This window comes from Paramormyrops kingsleyae, chromosome 22 (assembly GCF_048594095.1).
Source record: "Paramormyrops kingsleyae isolate MSU_618 chromosome 22, PKINGS_0.4, whole genome shotgun sequence".
NCBI lineage: Eukaryota > Metazoa > Chordata > Actinopteri > Osteoglossiformes > Mormyridae > Paramormyrops > Paramormyrops kingsleyae.
This window is the reverse complement of record NC_132818.1, coordinates 8,056,618-8,080,100: the sequence shown is the minus strand read 5'-3', so window position 1 is coordinate 8,080,100 and position 23,483 is coordinate 8,056,618. Positions and strand designations below refer to the sequence as shown.

General features: G+C 45.9%; 2 protein-coding genes across 4 annotated transcripts; both read left to right on the top strand.

Annotated features, from left to right (window-relative positions):
- The first annotated feature begins 381 nt into the window (after positions 1–381).
- Positions 382–11,513, top strand: ilf3b (interleukin enhancer binding factor 3b). 3 transcript variants are annotated; one of them, XM_023836184.2, is made up of 19 exons: positions 382–466; positions 1,601–1,722; positions 1,964–2,196; positions 2,606–2,789; positions 2,877–3,024; positions 4,440–4,531; positions 5,515–5,610; positions 5,833–5,944; positions 6,055–6,152; positions 6,236–6,347; positions 6,432–6,542; positions 6,678–6,883; positions 7,049–7,219; positions 7,416–7,553; positions 7,844–7,981; positions 8,070–8,199; positions 8,272–8,319; positions 10,220–10,597; positions 10,775–11,513. In XM_023836184.2, exons 2-19 carry the CDS (start codon positions 1,720–1,722, stop codon positions 10,894–10,896), a joined length of 2,520 nt encoding a protein of 839 aa, XP_023691952.2. In that variant the 5' UTR covers positions 382–466; positions 1,601–1,719; the 3' UTR covers positions 10,897–11,513. The 3 variants fall into 3 exon arrangements, with proteins under 3 accessions (XP_023691952.2, XP_023691954.2, XP_023691953.2); XM_023836185.2 differs by lacking the exon at positions 382–466 and adding an exon at positions 473–675; XM_023836186.2 differs by lacking the exons at positions 10,220–10,597; positions 10,775–11,513 and adding an exon at positions 8,887–9,497.
- Positions 11,514–12,425: 912 nt separating this feature from the next.
- Positions 12,426–21,585, top strand: farsa (phenylalanyl-tRNA synthetase subunit alpha). The gene is made up of 13 exons (XM_023836258.2): positions 12,426–12,619; positions 13,707–13,844; positions 14,434–14,532; positions 14,764–14,879; positions 16,497–16,589; positions 17,160–17,288; positions 17,553–17,668; positions 17,751–17,835; positions 18,241–18,340; positions 18,445–18,613; positions 18,784–18,861; positions 19,476–19,590; positions 19,685–21,585. The coding sequence occupies exons 1-13, from the start codon at positions 12,473–12,475 to the stop codon at positions 19,788–19,790; spliced, it is 1,491 nt and encodes a 496-aa protein (XP_023692026.1). The 5' UTR covers positions 12,426–12,472; the 3' UTR covers positions 19,791–21,585.
- Positions 21,586–23,483: the final 1,898 nt, after the last annotated feature.

Genomic DNA, 23,483 nt, shown 5'->3' with positions numbered 1-23,483 from the left:
ACTTCAGAGAGCTTAAGTGCGCCAAAATGTTTCCATGGAAACCAGAAATTCATGGTGGAATGTGTATTATGTTAACTACTATATTACCATTAAAATTGTATTAGTTCCCAGACAGCTTTACAGCACCCCGTAGAACCTCATGATTTTTTGTTTTTCTTGCAGACCTCAGTATATGATCGCTGAATTGGTTTCCATATATGAAAAATGTTTCCACTTTGGCAATGGAAATAACGGACCATAACTAGTAAATATCCTCTTCTAATTGCCGGTGTCTGTTTTGCCGTAGGGATCTCGTTGTAACAGTGTGTCCGATTGGACAAAACTGGTGAAAAGCCCAGTTCTACCAATCATGTGAGAGATTAGTTTTCTCAGCCCAGAGTTCCCGCCCACTGATGACGTGCTGTTAAAGTAGCGGATGTACATTTCTTACATGGTTGGGGGCCGAGGGACGGATTTCGCTTTAACAGTAAGGACAAATGCAACGTTTGTGTAACACTCTGCGAATGCATATCGCAATTACGTTAAATATGCCAGGCCTCCACGCACTGAATGTTGGGGCAGCTATGATTTACAGCTAGTTGCGCAGTGGCACCCGCCCCGTAGCGCTTAGGCGCATCCTCCTTATTCAACTTCTTTGTTTGGGCTGCTGGATACGACGGCTTTTGGTTCACAAACGTACGTGGTTATCACGATATGTACTAATACACACTTAGTTAACGGACATTTACCGCGGAATCGCATGCGTCAGTGTTTAGCATTTTGTTTTTTTAGCAAATACGGTAAAATACCCGCGTCGTTGCGGCTCAGTCATTCGCATTAGGCGGCCGCCCGTCCTATTTGTTGCGGCGCTTTAGGGAATCGCTCGCCCGATTGCGTGCGGTTTATTTTGCACTTTGCTGCACATGTTACGCCGAGTTTACAGTGCAGGCTGCGAGTCTGTGGGTGTCGCAGGCCGGTATTGGCTGTACCTGCACCGCAGAGGCGGCGGCAGTAAAATGGCGGCCTGGAGACCGACCCCGTTCGGTTTGTGTTTTGGTCGGTGGGGCTCCGAGGGTGGATTGATCCTGACGTGAGACGCGATGATTAATAAAATATCCAGGTAGTCATGCTGTAGCTCTGCAGTCGGTCTGTCAGTTTCTGTGTTTTAATGGAAGTCAGTTTTGCGGTCCTCCTCCCTTTATGAGTTTATTTGGCAGCAGTGGTTAGCTCAGTAGGTGCTGTCCAACAACTGTGACAATGGGGCGTTGGGCCAATGATTAATTAAAACTTTCTTGTCCTGGTATCGTTAGATTGTGCGTTTGCTTCACACTTTCTTACAGCATTGCCATTGTCGCCATGTGCAGAACAGCGCTGTTGAATACAACAATCTGAAATGCCGATCGCCTGCATGTACGATGGCCTGCGATCTACCACAAACATTTACAATAATAATAAGTGGTGTTTATGTTTTGAAAGGCGACTCGTTTATATGATATACTACAGTTAAAAGGCTACAATCCCTATAAAGTTAAATCTTAGTTCTCTGGTGTTGTGGCGCGTTTAATGTATCTGTCACAGTCAGTTACTGTGTTTTTAAAGCTCATTGTGCTTGTTGGGACAGTCTTTATTTTCAGAAACCTTTAGCTTTTCTGCTTGCACAATTGTGTCCACTGCGAGGAGGCCCTGCCACACCGTCATACAGCTGCCACCCGCGTGCCTCCAAGGACAGCCGGAACAGTCATGGTATGCCATATTTATTTTGATTTTAATTTTTTATTTTTTTATATGTGTTGCATTACTGATGGTTGGCTTGAGCTGCAAGTACAATATTTACTGTATGCCTATATTAAGTGTGTGTGAGTTCAGCGGACTGTGTACAATGTCAACAAGCTATGCATTCAGGCATGCCATTAAATTCCTGTCTGATCTCTGTGGATTCTCCCATCTCCATCGGTTCCTTCTCAAATCCATCACCCTCTGGCAGCCTCCGCCCTTCCGCCAGCGCCCCATGCGCATCTTCGTGAATGACGACCGCCACGTGATGGCGAGGCACGCCGCGGTGTACCCCACGCAGGAGGAGCTGGAGGCCGTGCAGAACATGGTGTCCCACACTGAGCGCGCCCTAAAGGCCGTCTCCGATTGGCTGGATGAGCAGGAGAAGTTAGCTGGCAAGTCCAACAGTGCGGTGCCTGAGGGGCCCGAGGATGACAAGGAAAGGTGAGGGGCTCCTCTATCGCACGTGTGTGACGTCATCGCTGCCCACTAAATCAAAATGTATTGCTTATAATACTCCTTATACCATGTGGGCATTTACATTTTCCAGCTAATCTCTGAATCAGTCCACAGAGCTTCTTATCTACCATGAGCACTTAACATATCAGTCGTAGTCGGACTTCAGGGAATACATATGGTTTTAGTACCAGTGTGATGCTGCCGCCATTCTTTAATTCGTTTCACTATAGCTGAGTAAAATGCATTATGTTTGAGATGTAAACAATTGATGTAAGATATTGGTATTTAAGAATTTTTAAGGACGCGCTGACTGTGAAATTGAGTGGTTGTATCGGAAACTTTAATACGCACGGCGCTCTGGAGTGAGTGACAGCGCTGTATCCTTCCTCTTCAGCGGTGAGTCGAAGCCCTTGGAGCAGGCCACTCGATCCCTGCGGGGCGTGATGAGGGTGGGCTTGGTGGCCAAAGGTCTCCTGCTCAAAGGGGACCTGGACCTGGAGCTGGTTCTGCTCTGTAAGGATAAACCCACTATCTCTCTTCTCAAGAAAGTCGCGGAGAACCTCTCCGTGCAGTTGAAGGTATGGCCCCCGTCTGTGTTGAGAATTCTCCCGCCTGGCTGGCATGGAAGCTGATGTCCTCGCCCCCACCCCCCCCCTTACCCACAGGCCATCACAGAGGAGACGTACGAGGTGATCCAGTGCATCCGCGAGGCCGCCATTGTGGTGAAAAGCACGAAGGAGCCGGCGCTGAGCCTCACTGTTCACCTTACCTCTCCGGTGGTGCGAGAGGAAGTGGAGAGGCAGGCTGGCGGAGGTACGCCTGGCCTTCAGCGAAACCACCTCCAGGGGGCAGACCTGAGGCCACCAGAGACAATCCTATTGGGCCGTGAACAGTACCGGGTGGCACAGTACTGTTGTGTTGTAGGACCCAGTGCTGCTGCTCATAGCCAGCTGAGACATTTATGGGAGTCTGTTTCAGGAGTGTGCAGTTCCTGCGGGCCTGCAGCTTGTAGCGAGAGCTTCTTAGGCTGAGGTTCAGTGCGTCAGGTGTGGCTTGCTATCCTGACAGGTGTTAGACGCGCAGTTTGCGCCACAGGTCCCGACAGGACCTGCACACGTCTGCTCTGCTAACTCCACTCACGCTGGCATTTTTTTTTTTTTGGTGGCCCAGTACGCAGGAAGGCTAAACGCATTGCCCGTGTCCCCCCCCTTTTTTTTGGAGATGGGAGGAGTAGATGTCTTGAAGATCTCTTGAAGGCTTACTGAGACTTTTTTTTTTTAACACAAGATGCCAAAAAAGGAACTTGCATGTGTTTCTATCCTGAAACTGTGTGCATGGTTTCCACTGCAGCAAAAGTAAAAAAAAATATATAATAATAATAATAATAATAATAAATGGACTGCTGAGTTAGTGTAGTATTATAGTTATGACCCAGAGGATTATGGGTAATGATGTTTGTTCCACATAGTGTGGGGATTGTTCTAGATAAAGTTGGGGCAGCTTGATATTGAGACGGAGTCAAATCAGCGGTTAAGCTTTCCTGACAGTGATGCTGTCAGGAAAACACCCATCAAACACAGAATTTTGCCGCAGTTCATTTTTGGAGTCTTCCCTCTAGAGGATAAAAGCTTAAACCCAGTGCCCCGATAAAGGCTTCGCATTTGGAACGGAGGTGCTGTCGGTTTCGTTTTGCTGCAGTGTCGGGGATATATATTTTAACCTTTCGTGCATCTTATTATGTGGCTGAAAACCTGATTCTCTCTGTCAAGCCTTCTAGTTTGTCGATTTTTTTAGGGACGCTGGACCTTTGACCAACTGGACGCTGTCTGTCTCGGAAGGGGTGTGGCAGTTCACCCAGAAGGGGGCGGGGCAAGGGGAGGGGCTCTTTCCCAGTCATGTACACATACACCCAGGTTTCATTTTCAAAGTCTGGGCTGAAGAACCAAAACAACCTTGATAGACGAAGTGTGCCGGCCCAGAGCTGATTGTTTTAGCAGTGCTTACACACTGGGACTGAGCTGGAGGTCGAATACGATCAGGCAGAGTTTCTTCTAAAGCCAGATTAAGTGGGGTCTAAAATCCTTTCTTTTTGGGGAGTCGCCCCCCCGCCCAGTCCTCCCCCCCCGCCCTGTGGTTCGGGAAGGCTGCCTGCACCCCCCCCCGCCCGTCTGACAGAACCCCCCCCTTGGTCAAACTGTACCTTGTCTTCTTATTCCACCCGCCAATAGAAACGCTATCAGGCACCGCGCCGCCGGACGCTCTGGACAGGCAGAAATGCCTGACAGCCTTGGCGTCCCTCCGCCACGCCAAGTGGTTCCAGGTTTGCATCTTGTCTTATTTTGTCTTAAAAAAAAAAAAAAAAAAGTAGTGTTTTATTTACCCATGCTGCTCTCCTGTCGCCTCCCCCCCCCCCCCCATGTTTGTGTGTCTCTTAAAATGTTGTTTTAACCCCCTTTTTAAACCCCCACCCCCCATGCGGAATCATTTTAAAAATACAGTGAAGGAGACACATTAAAATAATTAATCATGTTTCAAATGTATTTATTTGGCTGTGTGAAGTTTAGGTTTCCATTTGTGTTTTTTTTTTTTCTTCTTTTTTTAATTATTTTTTATCTTGCCCCTCCACCCACCAGATTTTTTTGCATCCATCTTCGCGTTGCTCTGTTAGATCACTGGATTTTAATTTTGCAGTATTTCCTTTAACTCTTAAGCTGTTTCACTTGCAGGAAGGCTTAAAATGTCCTATGATACAAAACCTGTACCAATCAGAGCAATCGCTTTAATCATGAAGGGTTTTATTACACCGATGAGGATGCAGAAATGCTGTTAATCTTCTGCTGTGCAGTTGAGCCTCAGCCCACATCCTTGCGTTATGAATTAAGCCCCCCTGGCCCCTCTCATTTAAAAGCCTTTCTCTGTATTAATGTTCCGGACGTAAATGCCCAGCAAGCGTTCTCAGAAAGTTTAGCTATGTTAACAATGCAGAATGTTCAGTGACTGTGGAGTGCAAAGTGCTCTGTACCCTGTAACCTGCCGGCTCCCCGATACAGACTGTGTTCAGGTGGTGCAGATAGCAGGCGTGACGGTAAATGGGAAGGTGATGTCCACCTTCTCTAAGTGGTCAGCACTGTTTGCTAGTTTAGAGTAGTTAAATTTGTAGGTAATTATTGGAAATGGACGAATACAGAATCTTCCTTAAACTTGGCAGAAGGTTCTAGATCTGAAAGTTGCTGATGGCCTGTTTTAAGAGCCTTGATGTAAGACCTGCCCCCCCCCCCCCCCCACCTCTGGTTGTGCCCCCAGGCCCGGGCCAATGGACTGAAGTCGTGCGTCATTGTCATCCGCATTCTGCGGGACCTGTGTTCCCGAGTCCCCACCTGGGCTCCGCTTAGGGGTTGGGTCAGTATTTTCGGCTCCTGCATCCGCTACGCATCTCTGTAGCTTCTGATTCTGGGGCTCTGGTTTAGTGCTGTGCTCATCTACAGCTTGACGGTTACGAAGAATTTATAATGGCGTTGCTTGATCTGTTAAATGTTTAATGCTTCGGTTTTTGTTAGACTCGCGTGATTGTCGTCGGAGGGCTGTTTCATTAATGATGAATATCCCATGCTCTCCTAAAAGCCACTGGAACTGCTGTGCGAGAAGGCGATTGGAACAGGCAACCGGCCAATGGGAGCCGGAGAGGCTCTCCGTAGGGTCCTGGAATGCCTGGCGTCCGGAATCCTCATGTCCGGTAAGCTGACGCGTTCGGCGTTCCCTGGGCTAGGCGGGAACTTAACTTCCTACAACGTGCCGGTGTTGTTCTCCGTAAATCCCAAGTCGGTCTCTCCTGGTGTTGTTTAGATGGTCCTGGCATTTTGGATCCCTGCGAGAAGGAGGCGACCGACGCCATCTCTCATCTCGACCGGCAACAGCGGGAAGACATAACTCAGAGCGCGCAGGTTTGTGCACACAAACGCACCGACAGACGTGCGCCGTTGAAGTCTGAAGGAATCCGAAGGTATCGCTGCCTTTATGTTCCCAGCATGCCTTGAGGCTTTCTGCGTTTGGTCAGCTCCATAAAGTCCTGGGAATGGATCTGCTGCCATCCAAGATGCCACGCAAGCCCAGGAACGACACGCCAATAGACTATACAGGTATTGTCTGCATATATAGTGTGATATGCGTAGTTGAGTTTGGCTGGACTCATGATTAAAGTTGTGCTGGTTTTTGTGCTGCAGTGCAAATCCCGCCCAGCACCACCTATGTCGCTCCGGTGAAAAGACCTATCGAGGAAGAGGTTGGAGATGATGACAAGAGTCCCAAGAAGAAGAAGAAGATGCAGAAGAAGTGTATGTAGATGTTTTCTGTGAGATGTGGGGGACTGAGCAGGCCTTGGTGGTCTACTGGCTATAAGTGTTACCAGCACATGCCATGCAACCTTTTGTTTTTTTTTTTTTTTTACCCCCATTTTCTGCCTCCCCCAGCTCCGGACGAGAAGGCCGAGCCCCCCCAGGCCATGAACGCGCTGATGCGACTGAACCAGCTGAAGCCTGGCCTGCAGTACAAGCTGGTGTCACAGACTGGCCCCGTCCACGTGCCCGTCTTCACCATGGCGGTGGAGGTCGACGGGAAGTCGTACGAAGCGTCGGGTCCGTCCAAGCGCACGGCCAAGCTGCATGTGGCCGTCAAGGTGAGGCGTCGCCGAGTAAAGTTTACGTATGGAGGAGTAGGGTGTTGGAGAGGTTGGGAATTTCAAGCTGAATATATGTATGTTGGAGGCCGGTATCTGTAGAGTGTATTAAGTAGGTGCAGATTTGAAACTAAATGTGTTTCGGCCTCATCGCTATCTGCTCAGGTTCTGCAGGACATGGGTCTGCCTACTGGGGTGGAAGTAAAGACCGCAGAGCCAGTGAAAGCTGAAGAGGGGGCTGGGGAGGGGGACACCAAGACCCCGACTGCGCCCAGCACTGCCACAGAGGCGCCGGCTGCTCTGGCCCCGGTTGCTGTAGTAGCAGATGCCACTGAGGTAAGGATCGACTTTTATAAAGTAAGGCTTCCCTGAGGCAATTAGCAAAGCTAATAACCATCCAAGGTTAAGTCAGTTTGGGTGGAATGATGCATGGTGGTAGAATTTGTACCGTCTGACGCTGAAAACATTCATCCTCAATATTCGCGCCACCCGCTGTGAATGTGCCGGAGATGATCGTTCACTCTGCTTGCAGGGCGCGCGGCAGCAGGGCCCCATCCTGACCAAACACGGCAAGAACCCCGTGATGGAGCTGAACGAGAAGCAGCGCGGCCTGAAGTATGAGCTCATTTCCGAGAGCGGGGGCAGTCATGACAAGCGGTTCGTCATGGAGGTGAGGCCTTGCGATGCCTTTCGCGCCGTCCAGACCGAGGTGCACCGGCTCTGAGGGTTTGGGTCGCTTGTGTAGTTCCTTTGCCTTCAGAGATCCTTCGTTTTGCCAGCTGACAACTACACAGTTAAGGTTGCACTGAAAGTCTTGTGCATGGGTGTGATGGCTAGTGGTGGGTTTCTGGAATGGATGCCATGAGTTTTCGGGCAAAATTCCTCTCTATTGTGTGTGTCATAAATATAGCAGTTGAATTCAAGCAGTGCAGTGTGATAAATGCATGTTGTTTCCTGCAGGTGGAGCTAGACGGGCAAAAGTTCCAGGGCACGGGCTCTAACAAGAAGGTGGCCAAGGCCTACGCTGCTCTGGCAGCCCTGGAGCAGCTCTTTCCAGAAGGTTCCACCACGGATGCTGCAAAGAAGAAGAAACTCTTGGTAACGTCTCCCTTAGTCTTTGCCCAGGAAGCTCTGGATCTGTGTGTATCACTGCTTGTATGGGCCGTAACACTGTCATCGCCCACAGCAACATCCTGGATTTGGAATGATGGGCGGAGCTCCAGTGGACCCAGGAGCCAATCCCAGAGGACGAGGAAGAGGTGGGCGTGGCCGAGGACGAGGCAGAGGATTCAACAATGGTGGAGGCTATAATCAAGGTAGGACATACGACTTTAGCATGTCTTCTTCCAATGATCGTCAGGATCAAGACTTAAAAATATTTCTCTCAGGTGGTTATGGATCCTATGGATACGGGAACAGTCCAAACGCTGCATACAGTGAGTATCGCTTATTTCTGTACAATATCACTTCGGTTTCTTTCGCATCTATTGATCAAAGCTGGCAACCTTCTAACTTAAAGGTAGACTGGAAGCTTCAAGGTTCCTCTGTAGCTGCATTTTAAATTAATACGGGACTGAATTTGGTAATAGCCAAGTTTTTATATAGTGTGATTTCGGAGGGCTGGAGACTGGCTGTTCATTTTCGATGAACTTTGAAAATGTCCACACCATCTTTACATTTTGGATAAATATTTCTCGGGACGTCAGATATGAGTGGCTTCAGCATTGACTTGTCCCTGATACGCGTCGGCTTTTGGGATGATGTGCTCAAAATGCATTTTACATTTCTCTGCTTTGTTAAACCACAGGACACAATCTGTTACCTTTGTCTCCTTCCCCAAATCGGAAAATTACCCGCCAGGTTGTTCTGAGGACAGACCATCTTGAGGGTGACTGGGCAGAGAAATATAAAAACATGTTTTTAAAATTAGCTTTTCTTGCCTCTACTTTTGGCAAAAGGCAAATCCTAATATTTTCTTTCTTCTCTGCTCTGTCTCACTTTAGGTGACTTTGTCTCAGACTACTATGGCTACCATGATTTTGCGTCATAGAACAGCCAAGCCTTTACAAATTGCGAAGGGACGATTTTTTTTTTTTTTTCCTTTTTTTTAAAGATTACAAAAACTGATGACTTTTAAAAGTTGGTCTCCAAAAACATAATACTGCAAAGAGCCATGGACATCAATAGGCTGTGTTTGTCTCAGAGCTTCAACCTACACCTCTGTGAAGACCCCCCCCCCCCCCCCATTCAAAACTGTTGCCAAATACCTACTCTTTCTTCAACCCACTCCTCCAGTCTTACCTGGACTTGGAAAACTATAAAAGAATAAGGGTTGTGTGGCCCTGTGTGAAGATAAGAGATCGAGGGTTATAGGACATTATTTTGTACGAACTGAGATTCAATGGACATTAGACTGTGTGACGTTTTCCAGCAACCAAATGGCTTTCATTAATATCTGCCATACATCAGCGCTGTAGAAACTTCTGATGTGGTCCCAGTTCTACATCGTAATGAGTGATGCTGCTTACTTGTGCATGATACTGTGATTTTTATTTAGATTCTGTTTGTGGAGGAGTCCATGCAACTTTTACAATAAATGGTTTGTGTTCCATGAGTGGGACATTGGAGTTATTTGTAATTAGCTTGCTTCATGACTAATGCTGCGCTCCGTTTGGACTCGTAAATTCTGAGCTCCTAGTCGGAAATTTGAACTGGAACGACGCCTGAAGTCGGAATTCTGACTTGTGAACTCGGAGGAATCGACACAACCCCAGGCGCAGAATCCAAGATGGCTGCGCCCTTTATCAGCAGAAGTTAACGCTGTAGTTTTATGCTGTTTATATTAGCATTTGTGTCTTATTTGTGGCTTATTAAATCAGTCGTTCGCACAGTACTGTCTAAACGCTATCTGTGGACGTGTTGCTACGGTGTTTTTGTGTGCAAAATACTGCATAATGTGTTATCATCCACTGACATTGCTAACAATGGCTAACAGTTAACCAGGCTTGAACCAGGGCCCGTTTCATTAAGCAGAATTTCTTGCTTAAGCAGATCACTTGTCGGATTTAAGGTAGTCTGGGCTAAATGTAAGTGAACGAAGATAAAGGTCATTCTGGGGTAAATTAAATACAAGAAGTTATCCAGGTAAGCAGGAAATCTTACTTTTCGAAACGATTCCCTGGTTTTGCTGAACGGCTTTCCGACTTCACGTGCTGGAACTTGTGTGTGTGTGTGACATCATTCCCAGTTCCGACCAGTGAGGTAACTGGAGTGCAACATTAGTGCTTCGGCTCCTGTAACTCTGCATCAGCTCTCAGTCTTGTTCCTTCCTTCTAGATAACTACCACAATAACAGTGGGGCAAACGGGGCCTCATCCTCAGGGGCAGGGGGCCCCACAGCCGGACCCCCTGGTGGGGGTCCTGGCCCGTTCTACCAGAATGACGGCGGCTACACGGCTCCGCCCACAGCAGGAAAACCTCTGGGAAAGAAGCCAGCTGGACACCTCGGGGGAAAACCCCCCTTTGTTGGAGCTCCGAGCTACCAGGCCTCCCCCACCCCGGGGCCCGGGTCCTACGGGCAGTTTGGACAAGGCTATGGGCAGCCCAAGAAGAACTTCGGCCAGAATCAAGGAGGCGGGGCCTATGGCAACTACAGCACTGCCTACCCCAGTCAGATGACGGGAGGTGGCGGGAACCAAGACTACAGCTATGAAGGTGAGAACAGATTCGCGGTTCGGAGAACACTTAAATGTAATGGCAGCTCGCGTCCTGTGAATTATCAATGTGACACCAGATGTGAGTAATAATCCAGGTAAAATCCAGCATGTGGTGGTGAATTATAATCACATGCTTTAGAGAGATGTTTACTCTGCTTCTTACGGGTCTCCACAGGTTACAGTAACCAGTCAAACTACGGCATACAAGGAGAAGGTCACCAGGGGTACCCTGGGCCCTGCCACACCCCTGGCGGTTATGGGAGGGGCGAGCCCAGTATGAATTACCAGTACAGATAGGCTTGGCCTGCAGTTGCCAGCGACCCCATTTGCACACTCTTCAGCAGCCCTTGAGGAGCCCTTTTCTGAGCGCCGTCACTGGACTGTCCTGCGTTTTTTTTTTTTTTTTTTTGTTTTTTATAAGACTATAGACTTTGGGTGTAGTGTTACATTAATTTTTAAAAAATTTTTTTTGCATTTTTGCCATTGTATTTATCCTGTTTTACCAACCGATCTTACCAAGTGCAGACGAGAAGATCAAAGTCAGATTGGTTCATATATGAATCTGAACGATATTCTTGCGGTTTTATTGGATTAACGTGTCAGATTGTCTACACAATTTAGGAGTTTCGCAAGTTACAGTAAGTGAACAACTGATGGGACTGACTGAAGATCAGGTGCCTAAAGACTGTGCTGTCACTGCACAATGGCCTAATGACATTTCTTTGATATAGTAAACCTCTTGATTGAGGTTAATGCAGTGGCATTTTAGTCAAATTTTACTTCACAAGTGGCCGAAATTTCATTATTTCAAATTGTGTTGTTGACCCTCCTGACACCTTTCTTTATTTTTAAACTAAGTATGTGTCATTTGTGGTTTGTACCAATAAAGGGTTATAATTTTGGATGACAATTTACATTTGTCTAACATTACATGTGTGGGTTTTTACAGAAGTTCTCCTTAAACCAAGTATGTTTAAAGAATTCCCCATTTAAGGACAATTAACTAGACACAAATGGGATCAACTATTTCTGTGACCGGTGAAGTTTCATGTTGTATTACAAATGAGTGCAGTTCATTATTAGTTTTTCTTCCTCTCCAGGTTGATGTTACGCGGTTTTATAGTTAATTAAAAGCATCCTTTAAAAATTTAAAACGATAAAAAAAACATCCAGCAGAATGTTGGAGAACTTCAGGTTCTTCCACAATGATATTGCCTGAGTCACCCATACCACCGCAGTCGAAAATAGTTGTACACTGTAATTGAAAGCATTTAGGAGCATAATGTGATATGAACAAGACCTATTTTGAATATAATTGTGCTAAGTGAAGATTTAGACTGCAGCTGTTAACACCCACCGATCCACCGTACTTTGCTGCTTACGCCTATGTAATACAGTGGCATTTCCAGTTACTCAGTTTTAAAATCACATATTAATGTACGTTACACTGGATACATTCGTGGTCGTGATTGTCATTTTTAAGCTAATCTCAATGTAGATATTAGGATATACTCTTTTCATCTGTGCGTTCCGTTAAATTAGGATCCGGATTTATTGCTATCTATCCTAAATAGACCATAACTCTAACATCATCACCAAGCTGACTTTAATATGATACACAGCTATTTGAAAGTTATTGGTAGGTACAGTTTGATGTAACGTCAAATAAATTATATAATTCATCGCTTTAATATGTTTCCTTCATGTCTTTCCCCGTACTTTGTCATGAAACGATAATTTTTTTTTTTAAATCCATTAAAGACTTCATTTATGAAAAATCCTGCATGTTACTCTTTTCGAATACATACGGTAATCGTCAAAGACAGCCATTTCCGGTTCCGTTTCGACCAGAAGAAGCGAAAGGGACTGAAGCATGGCTGATACCGGAATTTTGGAGTCTCTGCTCCGGCATCTGGAGAAAGTGGATGATGGCGTTGACAGTCAAGCCGTGGCGGCCTTGCTTGGCGTGGACCACCAAGTTATCGTCGGGGCTGTGAAGAGTCTACAGGCGATAGGAGATGTAGGTCCCCAGAGGTTTACGTAGTCCGGTTGCCGCTCGTCTGCTTTCAATGGGTGATGCAATATGAACGCAGTTAAAATGTCAATAGAATGATGTCGGATGCACATGCAAACTGTTTAAGTATGCATTGACATACAGTCGTCCCTCGCCATTTCGCGCTTCGACTTTCGCGGCTTCACTCTATCGCGGTTTTTTCAAATACATTTATTCATTAAAAAGTTGATAGTGAAAATGATACAGCGCGCGCTCGGTTGTCTGAGTCAATTATACACCTCTGTATTACAATTAAAATTACTGTACGTATGGACTGTAGGCCTATGTATTCTAGCACCCCCGCAAATCCTTCAACGCCAGGTGCAGCCGAAAAATAGAGAAATAAAGAATCCTACTTCGCGGAAATTCATTTAACGCGGTACAGACTGGAACGGATTAACTGCGATAAACGAGGGACTACTGTATATATTTAATAGGCTGTCACCCATAAAAAATACCGGTAACATGTCCTTTATAATTAAATAAAGTGTTTTGCAGTCTAATATACTGGCATTTCTCCTTGCTAGCTGGCATTGTTAGCGTTGGCTGTCGTGCCGTGTACGTAGTAAGTGTGAAAATGCTGCCTGGTTAGTTTGCTGACATTTTGTTGCACACTTGTGGTGAAAAACGTAGATTAGTCGTATCTTTTCAAAACATCAAAACGGACAGCAGTTTGATTGTACGGGACTGTAATAGCTCCGTGTCGTGAGCTGACAACCCCATCATATACATGTGAATTGGACCTCATATCTATAAAAGATGCGCTGCTGTATTTTCGACAGGAACGCGTTAAATTGTTCAGGTAGAAAATGAAAGCACGATAGTTATGTGTACCTCCTATTAGCTGGCACGATTAACTGCATTTTTACTTTTTGTTTATGAGCCCTGTCATATTTTCCTATCTATGTTACGCAAGGTTGGAAGTTTTTCAGATTTATTGTCACATGTATTCGGGGGATGCAGGGGCAACGGGGAGAAACGCAAACAGCAGCGCAGTCCCATGGGCTTTATAATATGAAACCAGTTGTCGAAATCTGTCGTTTTACTTGGGCAGGTGATTTCGGCTGAGCAGCAAACATCGAAGCACTGGGAGCTGACGGAGGAGGGAGCGGAGATCGCAGCGCAGGGCAGCCATGAAGCGCGAGTCTTCGGTGCCATTCCGGAAGATGGGCTGCCACAGAGCGAGCTTATGGTGAGGAGCTGTGCGCTTGGGAGTCAGTCTGCCAAATAAGCTTTCAGATCAGTATTCATGTTGCCTTTGTCATCTGGGCCCTTGGGCCAAGATTGTTTGCAAAGGTATTTGAAGTGATTTATTTGAAAGTTTTTCCCTGAGCATCATGTTTTAGTAGCTGAGTCCTTCTCGATTGTCCAGAACCCTTGTGAAATTTGGGCTGGCTAATTGATAATGGGATCGACATATATTTCAGTAAAGGAAAGATCCAAATGTGGCCAATCTAACCATGGTAGCCATCTTCTCTCTGAATGATGTGGATGATGAAGAAAACTGTGTTGTAGTACATGGGAGTTATACTTAAAAAGAAGTTCTGAGGGCAGAAGAGAAAATGATTGGTTCAGTGAGATAACCAGTCAAATTGTAGAGGAGGAGGGTCCCACCAATCAGATGTCTTGGTCCCACATCCTCTACATTTTGATTGGTTATCTCTCTGAACCAATCATGTTTCCTTCTGGCCTGAGAACATTCTTGTGTAAGTAAAACTCCCTGGAGCATTGTAGGAACCCTTGACTTAAGTTGGGGTACCTGTGGCCTCTGTCTCACACAGAAGCTGCCTAGTGGGAAAGTGGGCTTCAGCAAGGCGATGTCCAACAAGTGGATCCGTGTGGACAAGGCTCACGAGGGAGGCCCCCGCGTGTTCAAGATGGTGAGGGAATGGGTGGCTCAGGATGTATGTGTGTATGGATTATCAGAGAGGCAGCAAAGTGCTTAAGTAACCAGGCTGATATTCTTTAAAGAACCTGTGTCGGAATGTCAGGTTTGGCTTTAAGTTTTTAACTCCTGAGACAAGTGGGACTCTCCTACTTTACTTCTGAAGTAACACTGGTGCTGTCTATAACATGTAATGATTAGGCCCTGTGTGTCGGGGGTGGGCCAGGTGGAGAGCATCAATGACCTGGTCAGGGAGAAGCTGCTCCGGGTGCAGCAGGGAAAGTCCCAGCTGGAGGAGAAGGAGAAGAATGAACTGAAGAAGCGGAAGCTGTTGACCGAAGTGTAAGAGTGTGTCTCTGGACTTTCGCCCATTAGCTGCACACGGTGATGCCCTCATTAGCGTTTCTTGATGCTGGTTGTTTCAAACTTGATTGTTTATACCAAACAATTTCTTCTGTTAGTTTGCAGGATGTTCATTAGTCCTTCCTTGTGTGTTTCATTCATTGGTCCTTCTGTCCAAAGACCTGGTTTAGATGCACTGCTGTCTTGTCTGTGTCCACATGGACCCGCTGTCCCACCTCCGGGCTCCACCCTGCCTTTTGTCGTATATACTGTGGGATAGATAAATTAATGATTGCATCATTTCTACAAGCAAGTATGTCGGGGGGGGGGGGGAGCACAAATAAGGCCAATGTTGGGAAGACTCCTGGCAAATGGTGCCTATTTAAAATATGGATAACAAAATGCAATTATGTGAGTGTATAAAAATGTCTTTGATGGGGCACAACTTCCCCCAGAGTGATCACGGTCTGGTGAGTCAGCTTTTGGGTCATAAGAAGGGAGGCCAGCAGCTTTGTCTTTACAGCTCATAGAATACTTGCTGGAGGTCCTCAGAAGCTTCTTCTAACAGTAAACGTATTTATCTATAGCAGTGTTTCTCAAAATGGTCTGTAGGGAGCTGGGAGGGAGCATAAATGTGAACCGTCTGGGAGGGAGCATAAATGTGGACCGTCTGGGAGGGAGCATAAATGTGGACCGTCTGGGAGGGAGCATAAATGTGGACCGGGTTGAGAAATGGTGACCTGTGCAGTAATGTTAGGGGTTTCCCCAAGTCTGCTCTGTTTTCATTTGAGGGCCCCTGGTTTTATAAAGGTTGAAAAGGCCTGCATAGGTTACACCAGCATCTGATCCATTCCGATCCACTTGCACGTTGGTGGTCCACATTCATTTGCTGATCCTGTGAAGTTTAAATAGAACAGGAATTAAGGCATAATATCAAATAGCCATTTTGATCCCGAACATTAGCTCACTCCAACATACAGATTTAAGAATAACAAGCGCAGTGATGCAGATTGTCTTTAGATGTATATTGCCAATGTTGTTTAACTATTCCACCAGCAGATGGCAGTGTTTGTTTCTACTTGTATTTTTTATGTATTTGTTTTTTAGGTTAGCAGTCCGTGTCCATGCATACAGAATATTCTCACACAGCAAAATAATACTTGAGGTTGATTGTTTTAACTCGCAGAGTTCAGTGATCATGAAAATCATTTCGGCTGTTTTTTTTTTTTTTTTTTTTTTTTAAGAAAGTTGAGCAGCATTGTGCTGAAGATGGGCTTGAATAGCCGATGTTTGGAGACCCTCATTGTGATTTTTATTACTGGCCTGACTGTTGCTAAGTTTGTTATCAACAGCCAATACAAGCCATGTCATTTTTCATCTCTGCATTTGTTAGTAACCCCCTATTAAGCACAGGGCAGGCTTGCAAGTGACCTGGATTTTATCCTACAAGCTGTAATACGTGAACAGGGTTAATTCTAAATGGAATGCCTTCTTTGATATTGTATTTAACTTAAATATAAAGTATGTTTGGTTGTGCAAAGGGCCGTGGGTGAGGAATGACCATGATGTCGGTTCCTTCAGAGGAGAGATAAGAAAGGCTGATTATTTTATTTTCAGGACGGTGAAGTCCTATTGGATCGGCAAGGGAAGCTCTTTCAGCACAACCATCACCAAGCAGGAGACGGAGCTGACGTCCGAGATGATCGCAAGGTGAGCTGCAGGGACAGGGAGGTGTGGCGTCAGAGAGCATCGGCCGTAGATTATTAGTATTATCATTGTTTCGTAACAGATTGTAATTGTATAACATAAAGGAGGGGGTGATACAGACTGAAACCAGTTTGGTGGCCATGTTGTAAAACCGCCAACATTTAAAGTACACAACAGAAATATGCAGTGTTGTTTCCATTGTGCTGCATTGCATAAGTGCAGCATGTTCCAGGATGAATACATGTTTGCATTGGGCATGGCCCTGGAATGTGGGCAACTGCACCCCCTGAACAACCAAACAGAAAGGAAGAAACAAAAAGTAAAAGGAAAAACTGACTGTAATAATGCGTTTCCTGTTTGGCGGGTATCGCATGGTCATTGTTGTCGCCTGTGGTGTTGGCCTTTACCGTCAGCATGTTAATGCGACGTCCTGTGTACCTGTCTGTTTGGCTGCGGCTCTGTGGTTGTCTGATGCCCCAGATAAATCAGAGGGAGCTTTGTTGTTAAATGCTATCCAGTGTTTCCCCTCTAGTATTTTTGTTGGCTGATGGTGTCGCATGTTTGTCACCTCAGTGGAAGCTGGCGTGAGAAGAAGTTCAAGCCCTACAACTTCGAATCGATGGGCGTGGCCCCCGACTGCGGGCACCTGCACCCTCTGATGAAGGTGCGCACGCAGTTCCGGCAGATCTTCCTGGAGATGGGGTGAGTGGTCTGGCCTGGGGAGGCCCGAGTCCCGCCGTCTCCCCCCGTCCCGAGTCCCGCCGTCTCCCCCCGTCCCGAGCCCCAGGGTCCAATTCTAAGCTAACAGAAAACGGTGTGTGTCAGTGCAGCTCCCATTTAGGGTTTCTCCACTCCTTCCTCCCCCTGTTTATTATAGTTTTAGTTTGTGCGTTTTGTCTTTGCGCATCTGACATCCAGATTGCCTTGAATTGCAGACTGTCATCCACGCATGTCCTTCCGCTGCAGGTTCACCGAAATGCCCACCAACAACTTCATCGAGAGCTCCTTCTGGAACTTCGACTCGCTGTTCCAGCCGCAGCAGCACCCTGCCCGCGATCAGCACGACACTTTCTTCCTGTCGGGTAAGTCCTGGCTTTGCGGTCCTCGTGTCCTGTCTCTAAGTGACGCCTGAACTCTCCCTTATGAATTGCCTTGTCTAAACAGACCCAGCGCTAGCCTACGAGTTCCCCCAGGAATACCTGGAGAGGGTGAAGACCATCCACTCACAGGGGGGCTATGGCTCGCAAGGGTACGGCGCCAGACTCATTGTCCGTCCCGGGGGTGTCCAGTGCTGCCCCACAATTGCCGTTGGGCCTGCAGGTTCCATCCTGTCCCAAATTAAACTTTGTTCTTTAAACAGAAAAGGCCTGCGGTTGGGCTTTTACAGGTTAAAATCTGGTGCCAGCAATGACACGACCCAGTAAATATATTATTCACATTTGCCGGACCAGATAATGTATTCTCCTCTATCCAAATAACCAGCCGAGTGTTGGGACCCAACTCCAAGCCGGAACCCACACGGGGCAGTTTGGACCCCCCCTGAACTGGGCCGCTGCGCATAATGTGTTGTTTGTGGTACACTGTTAATCTGTGTTTTTTTTTTTATGTGGGGGGTGTGACATAACATTTTTTTTTCCGCACATCACTGCTTCAGGTACAAGTACGACTGGAAGCTGGAGGAGGCCCAGAAAAATATCCTCCGCACGCATACGACGGCTGTCAGCGCACGCATGCTCTATAAGCTAGCCCAGCAGGTACACACCACACACACACACACACTCACACACCACACACAACCCCACACAAAGTAGTCACTGTATTTCAAGTCCTTTAACCTGCTTCCCTTCCCCCGCTTCAGGAGCAGTTCACCCCGGTCAGATACTTCTCCATCGACAGAGTGTTCCGGAACGAGACCCTGGATGCCACCCACCTGGCTGAGTTTCACCAGATCGAGGGAGTGGTGGCCGACTATGGGCTTACCCTGGGTGATCTGATGGGAGTTCTGCACCAGTTCTTCACCAAACTGGGTAAGCTGGTGTTCCCTAATGTTTTCCAGTTGAACCTGCTGTGAGATTCGCCGAATCCGTTTGGGTTCTGCTGATCCAAGGTCACGCCAGTTTTATTTGTGGATTGAGGAGGCATGAAATGGGGATATTTTTTACATATGTCATCAACCTTTTATCATCCCCTTTACTAGGAATTACCAAACTGCGCTTTAAACCTGCCTACAACCCGTATACCGAGCCCAGCATGGAGGTCTTCAGCTACCATGAAGGTGAACTTTTTTTGTATTTGGTCTACGTAGGTCTTAGGCTGCATCCACACGGCAAGCTGCAAAATTTTTACATCGTTGTATGTCATTAGGTAGAGCTGTGTCTCTCTCTGCCTATTGGTCGCACCGCTCGAACTTTCACCCGGTTCGCTGACCTCTAGCAAAGCAGCATCCAGTCAGATATAATCTTCGGTTTGTGATAGGTGGGTTAAAATCATACCGAGACTTAATTCAGAAATATTCTGTTTGGAGGTATATAAGTGCAGAGATGAGGGATACCAGGTTGGTTTTAGTAAGCATGTGTAGCTAATGAAACTGAAGTAAATACACTTCTGTACTTTGATTCGACAGCAAGAGAGCTTTCTTTGTGTAAACCAAAAATGCAGCTGATTTTGTTTCAAGCCAAAACACACTTTATGGCACTTTTTGTCTTTATGGTAAGCACTCTTTCCTTTTGCAAGCGTCGGGTGGTTCACGCAGCCGTAATCAGGAAGTGAAATTTGAATGTGGTTTTGTGGACAGTAGCACAAAATATTGAGCTCTAGTCATTGTGGACTGAAGAATAGGCTGTTTATTTTAATGTTACTTTTACGTTTTGGTTCCTCTGCACTGTTCAGGTCTGAAGAAGTGGGTGGAGGTGGGTAATTCAGGGGTTTTCCGACCTGAGATGCTGCTGCCCATGGGGCTCCCTGAGGGGGTGTCTGTCATTGCCTGGGGCCTGTCACTGGAAAGGTAGGTGGCCGTGAGTGAGGCATGTGACTGTGATTGGTTACCAGTTACTGGTTAGCCACCGCTCTCATGGCTGTGCCAACTCTGTGTCTTTCAGACCGACTATGATCAAGTACGGCATCAACAATATCCGTGAGCTAGTGGGGCACAAAGTCAACTTGCAGATGGTGTACGACAGCCCTCTGTGCCGGCTGGACTCATAATTATTCTCAGGCATCTCTGTGGACGGCCTTCCTAGCTGGTCCTCACTCTAATATTTAGGGTCCTCTACTCCCCAGTCACCAGACAGACCTACTATGTCCTTATTTATTGCCTCTTAGCCCAGGAGCCAACTCACCACAAATTGGCAGTATGACATTGTGCAATGTTGCTGGCCACATGAGAGCCTGAATAGGGGTTCTGCCCTACAGAAATGTCCTTACCGTCAGGCGTTGTTCTACCTGATTCTGGTCCAGTTGTGGTCTCCCCCCCCCCCCCCTACTGTGCTCATAATATATTAGACTTGGTGTTGGTTGAATCCTGGACAGTTGAAAAGCAATGCAGAACTCAACATTTGCAACTCACTTTAAAAGAATCAGATTTCTCATGCTGTTTTGAATCAGGGTCCTTTTAATTTGGCAATACAGCATTTCAACAGATCTGTAATTGGCTCAGTTAGCATGCATCCAGAATGAGGGATTAGTTTTTACCAAGTGTAATACTTGGTATTTAATTAGTTGTTCAAGGAATTATTGAAGCAAATTGTATTATTGTGGCATATGTTACCTTTTAGAAAAGGACACAGCAGTGACACTTGAGAAGTGTTAATGAAGATGGTTGATCAGCACGGTCTAATTAACTTGGTATATGTTTGAGGGGGGGGGGGGAAGGCAAGACGCAGTGTCTGCAGTACCGGGGCCAGCAAACCCTGCACAGCAATGTCACTGCTATATACAGCTCGCCGTCTAATCTGGGCCATCAAGCCCTGCTCTTTTTTTTTTTTTCCCCTCTTTTTTTTTTTTTTTAAGACTGGTGGACAAATTAGTATTTTTTAAGACGGTGCATTTGGGAAGTGGATCCATTGTTGTAGCCTGTTGCTGAAGAGAATGCCAGCAGGTCACCAGAAGTCGTCGCCACTGCGGAATCCCCGGGCGTCGCATGAATCGCTGCCATTTGTCACCATGTACTGTCACCTGATCAACAAACTGTACAGTAAAGGTTTTAGGTCTGAGGCCGTAGCTGGTGTCTAACACTCTGTATACTGCGGCAAAGAGGGACGTCCTGTTACACTTTTGAGGGCAGCAATGGCTCAATGCAACCTCTGGCTCCGATGATAATCGATATTCTGTTTTTTGTTTTGTTTTTTTTGCTTGGATATTTTACACGGGCAACAGCAGAACCGCACTTGGTGTTTAAACTAAGGTCTCTTAAGGTGAGGCGAGGTCAGAGATGAGGTCATCAAAATCCTATTAAGGTGAGGCGAGGTCAGAGATGAGGTCATCAAAATCATGTTAAGGTGAGGCGAGCTCAGAGATGAGGTCATCAAAATCATGTTAAGTGCAGAATTGGGTTGCAGCTTTGATTTTAAATACCTGACTATACTTAATCAAACTGGACATTTGCCAGCTCCCCCCCCCCCCCCGTATATCTCTTTCTGGAGGGTTTGTGATATTTTATAAATGCCTTTATGGGGTCAGTTAGCATGATGCTGCACCATGTATTCTGTAAGGAATGTAGGAGTGCAGAGCACAATGTTCTCTCTATAACTGTACAATATCTAATGTGTGAAAGACTTGAGGTGAAGAAGTTAATGAAATTTCACTTTCTTGGGGTTAGCGCAGCTGGATATTCTTGGTTATCTTATCTACCTTCCCAAGCAGGGGTGGCTAAGCCTATGTATTTACTGTAATCTCCTCTCTGATTCCAATAACTATTTTTCTCTGTACATGCCTGGTGTCTCTGGGGGTTTGGCAGACATGGAAGTAAGTTAAAAATTAATTAAATACCTTTAAAACAACACTGCATTGTGAAAAGTCTGAAAAATTGCTTCTTGTCAGTGGATAAAAAAATAGAAAATGCTTATTTCTTGTGACAAGATGGGCTATTTGAAGGAAGGGGTTCATGTTGTGGAAAATCCAGTTTAGTAGTTTTCTGACATATATTTTAGTGTTGTTTAATGTGAAAAATGAAAATCAAAGTAAATAGCTCCACCACCATTAAACTGGGCCTGTGAGGTATGGAATTCTGAAGCCATTTAGTAATCCATAGTTTGTATTTACTGGTGTTCTGAATTTCCTTCATAGCACCTAGAAGCTACGCCTGCAAGATACAAAAAAATCTATCCTATATGATCAAAATGATACGGACATGCTTAGTTAATAGAGGAATAGACTTGCTGAGCCCAGCCCGCTGCAGACACAGGTGCCTAATTAAGCAAACAGCCATGCAATATCCGGCAACGAGCATTAGCAGCAGAATGGGCTTAAATTAGAGGTCAGTCATTTTCTGTTTTATATCATCTTTCCAACAAGTCTACCGTAGGCCAGAGCTGCCCCGGTCAACCACGAGTGAAGTGGTTGCAAAATGGATACTTCTGGGAGATGTGGTGAGCCACTGAAACTCACAGACAGGGACTGGGTCACACAGCGTCGATACCCAACTTCAATGGCGGCAAATCCCACAGGCAATGTTTAAAAACTGTAATGGAAAGCCGTTCCAGAAGAGTAGAACCCAAAAGTCAGATTAATACAGTTGGTTTTGGAACGAGATGTTTGGATAAGCTGGTATCCCTTTTAGCCAAACAGCACGGACCAGGGACTGAGTCAAGTTTACCTGGGGCTTGATGTCTGTTTTTTTAAAGATTGATATTGGGGCTAAAATACTGCGAACTGTAGCCCCCGAGTGGTTCAGACGCTATATAATGGAATTTCCATAAGCTCTTATAGCGTTTAGAAATACGATGCTGTTTTATCTGCTGGCCTATCAAGCCTTTTTGTCATTCTCTTAACACAAGTGGCCCTTGGGAATATGAATCGTGAGACTCCCATGTGACAGAGGTGAAATTTATGCAAACATTTTTTCCCCTCTAGAATGACTTTCAGGGGTAAAAATAATACTTTGTTTACATTTAAAATGGCAGCTTAGGCAGAGTAACACTGGGAATGCAGGCGGGACTCAGTACCCTCCATGTTATTAAAATAAAGTCAATAAAATGCCTCTCCACCAGATTTAGTATCTCAGTGACATTGTTGTAGGAGAAAAATCCACATTAAGTACCAATTAAGATGGGTGTGATTACTTACACTCCTTGTATCAGAAGCCCAGTAATGTAAGCTTACCTGATCGACCTTGATGTACCGTAACTTTACATTAATTAAAAATTTTCCACTTTCCACAGCCCCAAACAGTTACACTCTACAGAATGGTTTTGCAGGTTTTAATAAACGGAGGACTGACTGCAAGTCTTCTGGAACAGGGCTGTTCGAGACGATGTTCTGCTGTCAGACTATCTTCCCACAATGAGGCAAAGTTCTCCTGAGACCTTGAATATATTTTCTATGCCCACGTCAAAACTAATTAATATTGAAAGGCGCACGGATCCTCATCTCGTCAGTATAGATTATGCATAAGAACAGAAAACTTTAACCTAAAATAAATTGTTTGAATTTCTGGGAGATCTTTGGTTTTCAGTTTGAATTGGAAATTTTAATAGTACAGACTTACGGACTGCAAATAACATTTTTGCTATGTTATATACAGCATGTCGATTAATGCATCGAGCTAGTTGAAATAACATTCACGTGCTCTGAAATGGGTAGATAATGTGACACACATGAAATGCAGCGGTGATTGTGCAGCGACAGGCTGACTGATCTGTCATTGTAGGAGATGTTTATCCGTCGTTGTTCTGGTTCCCG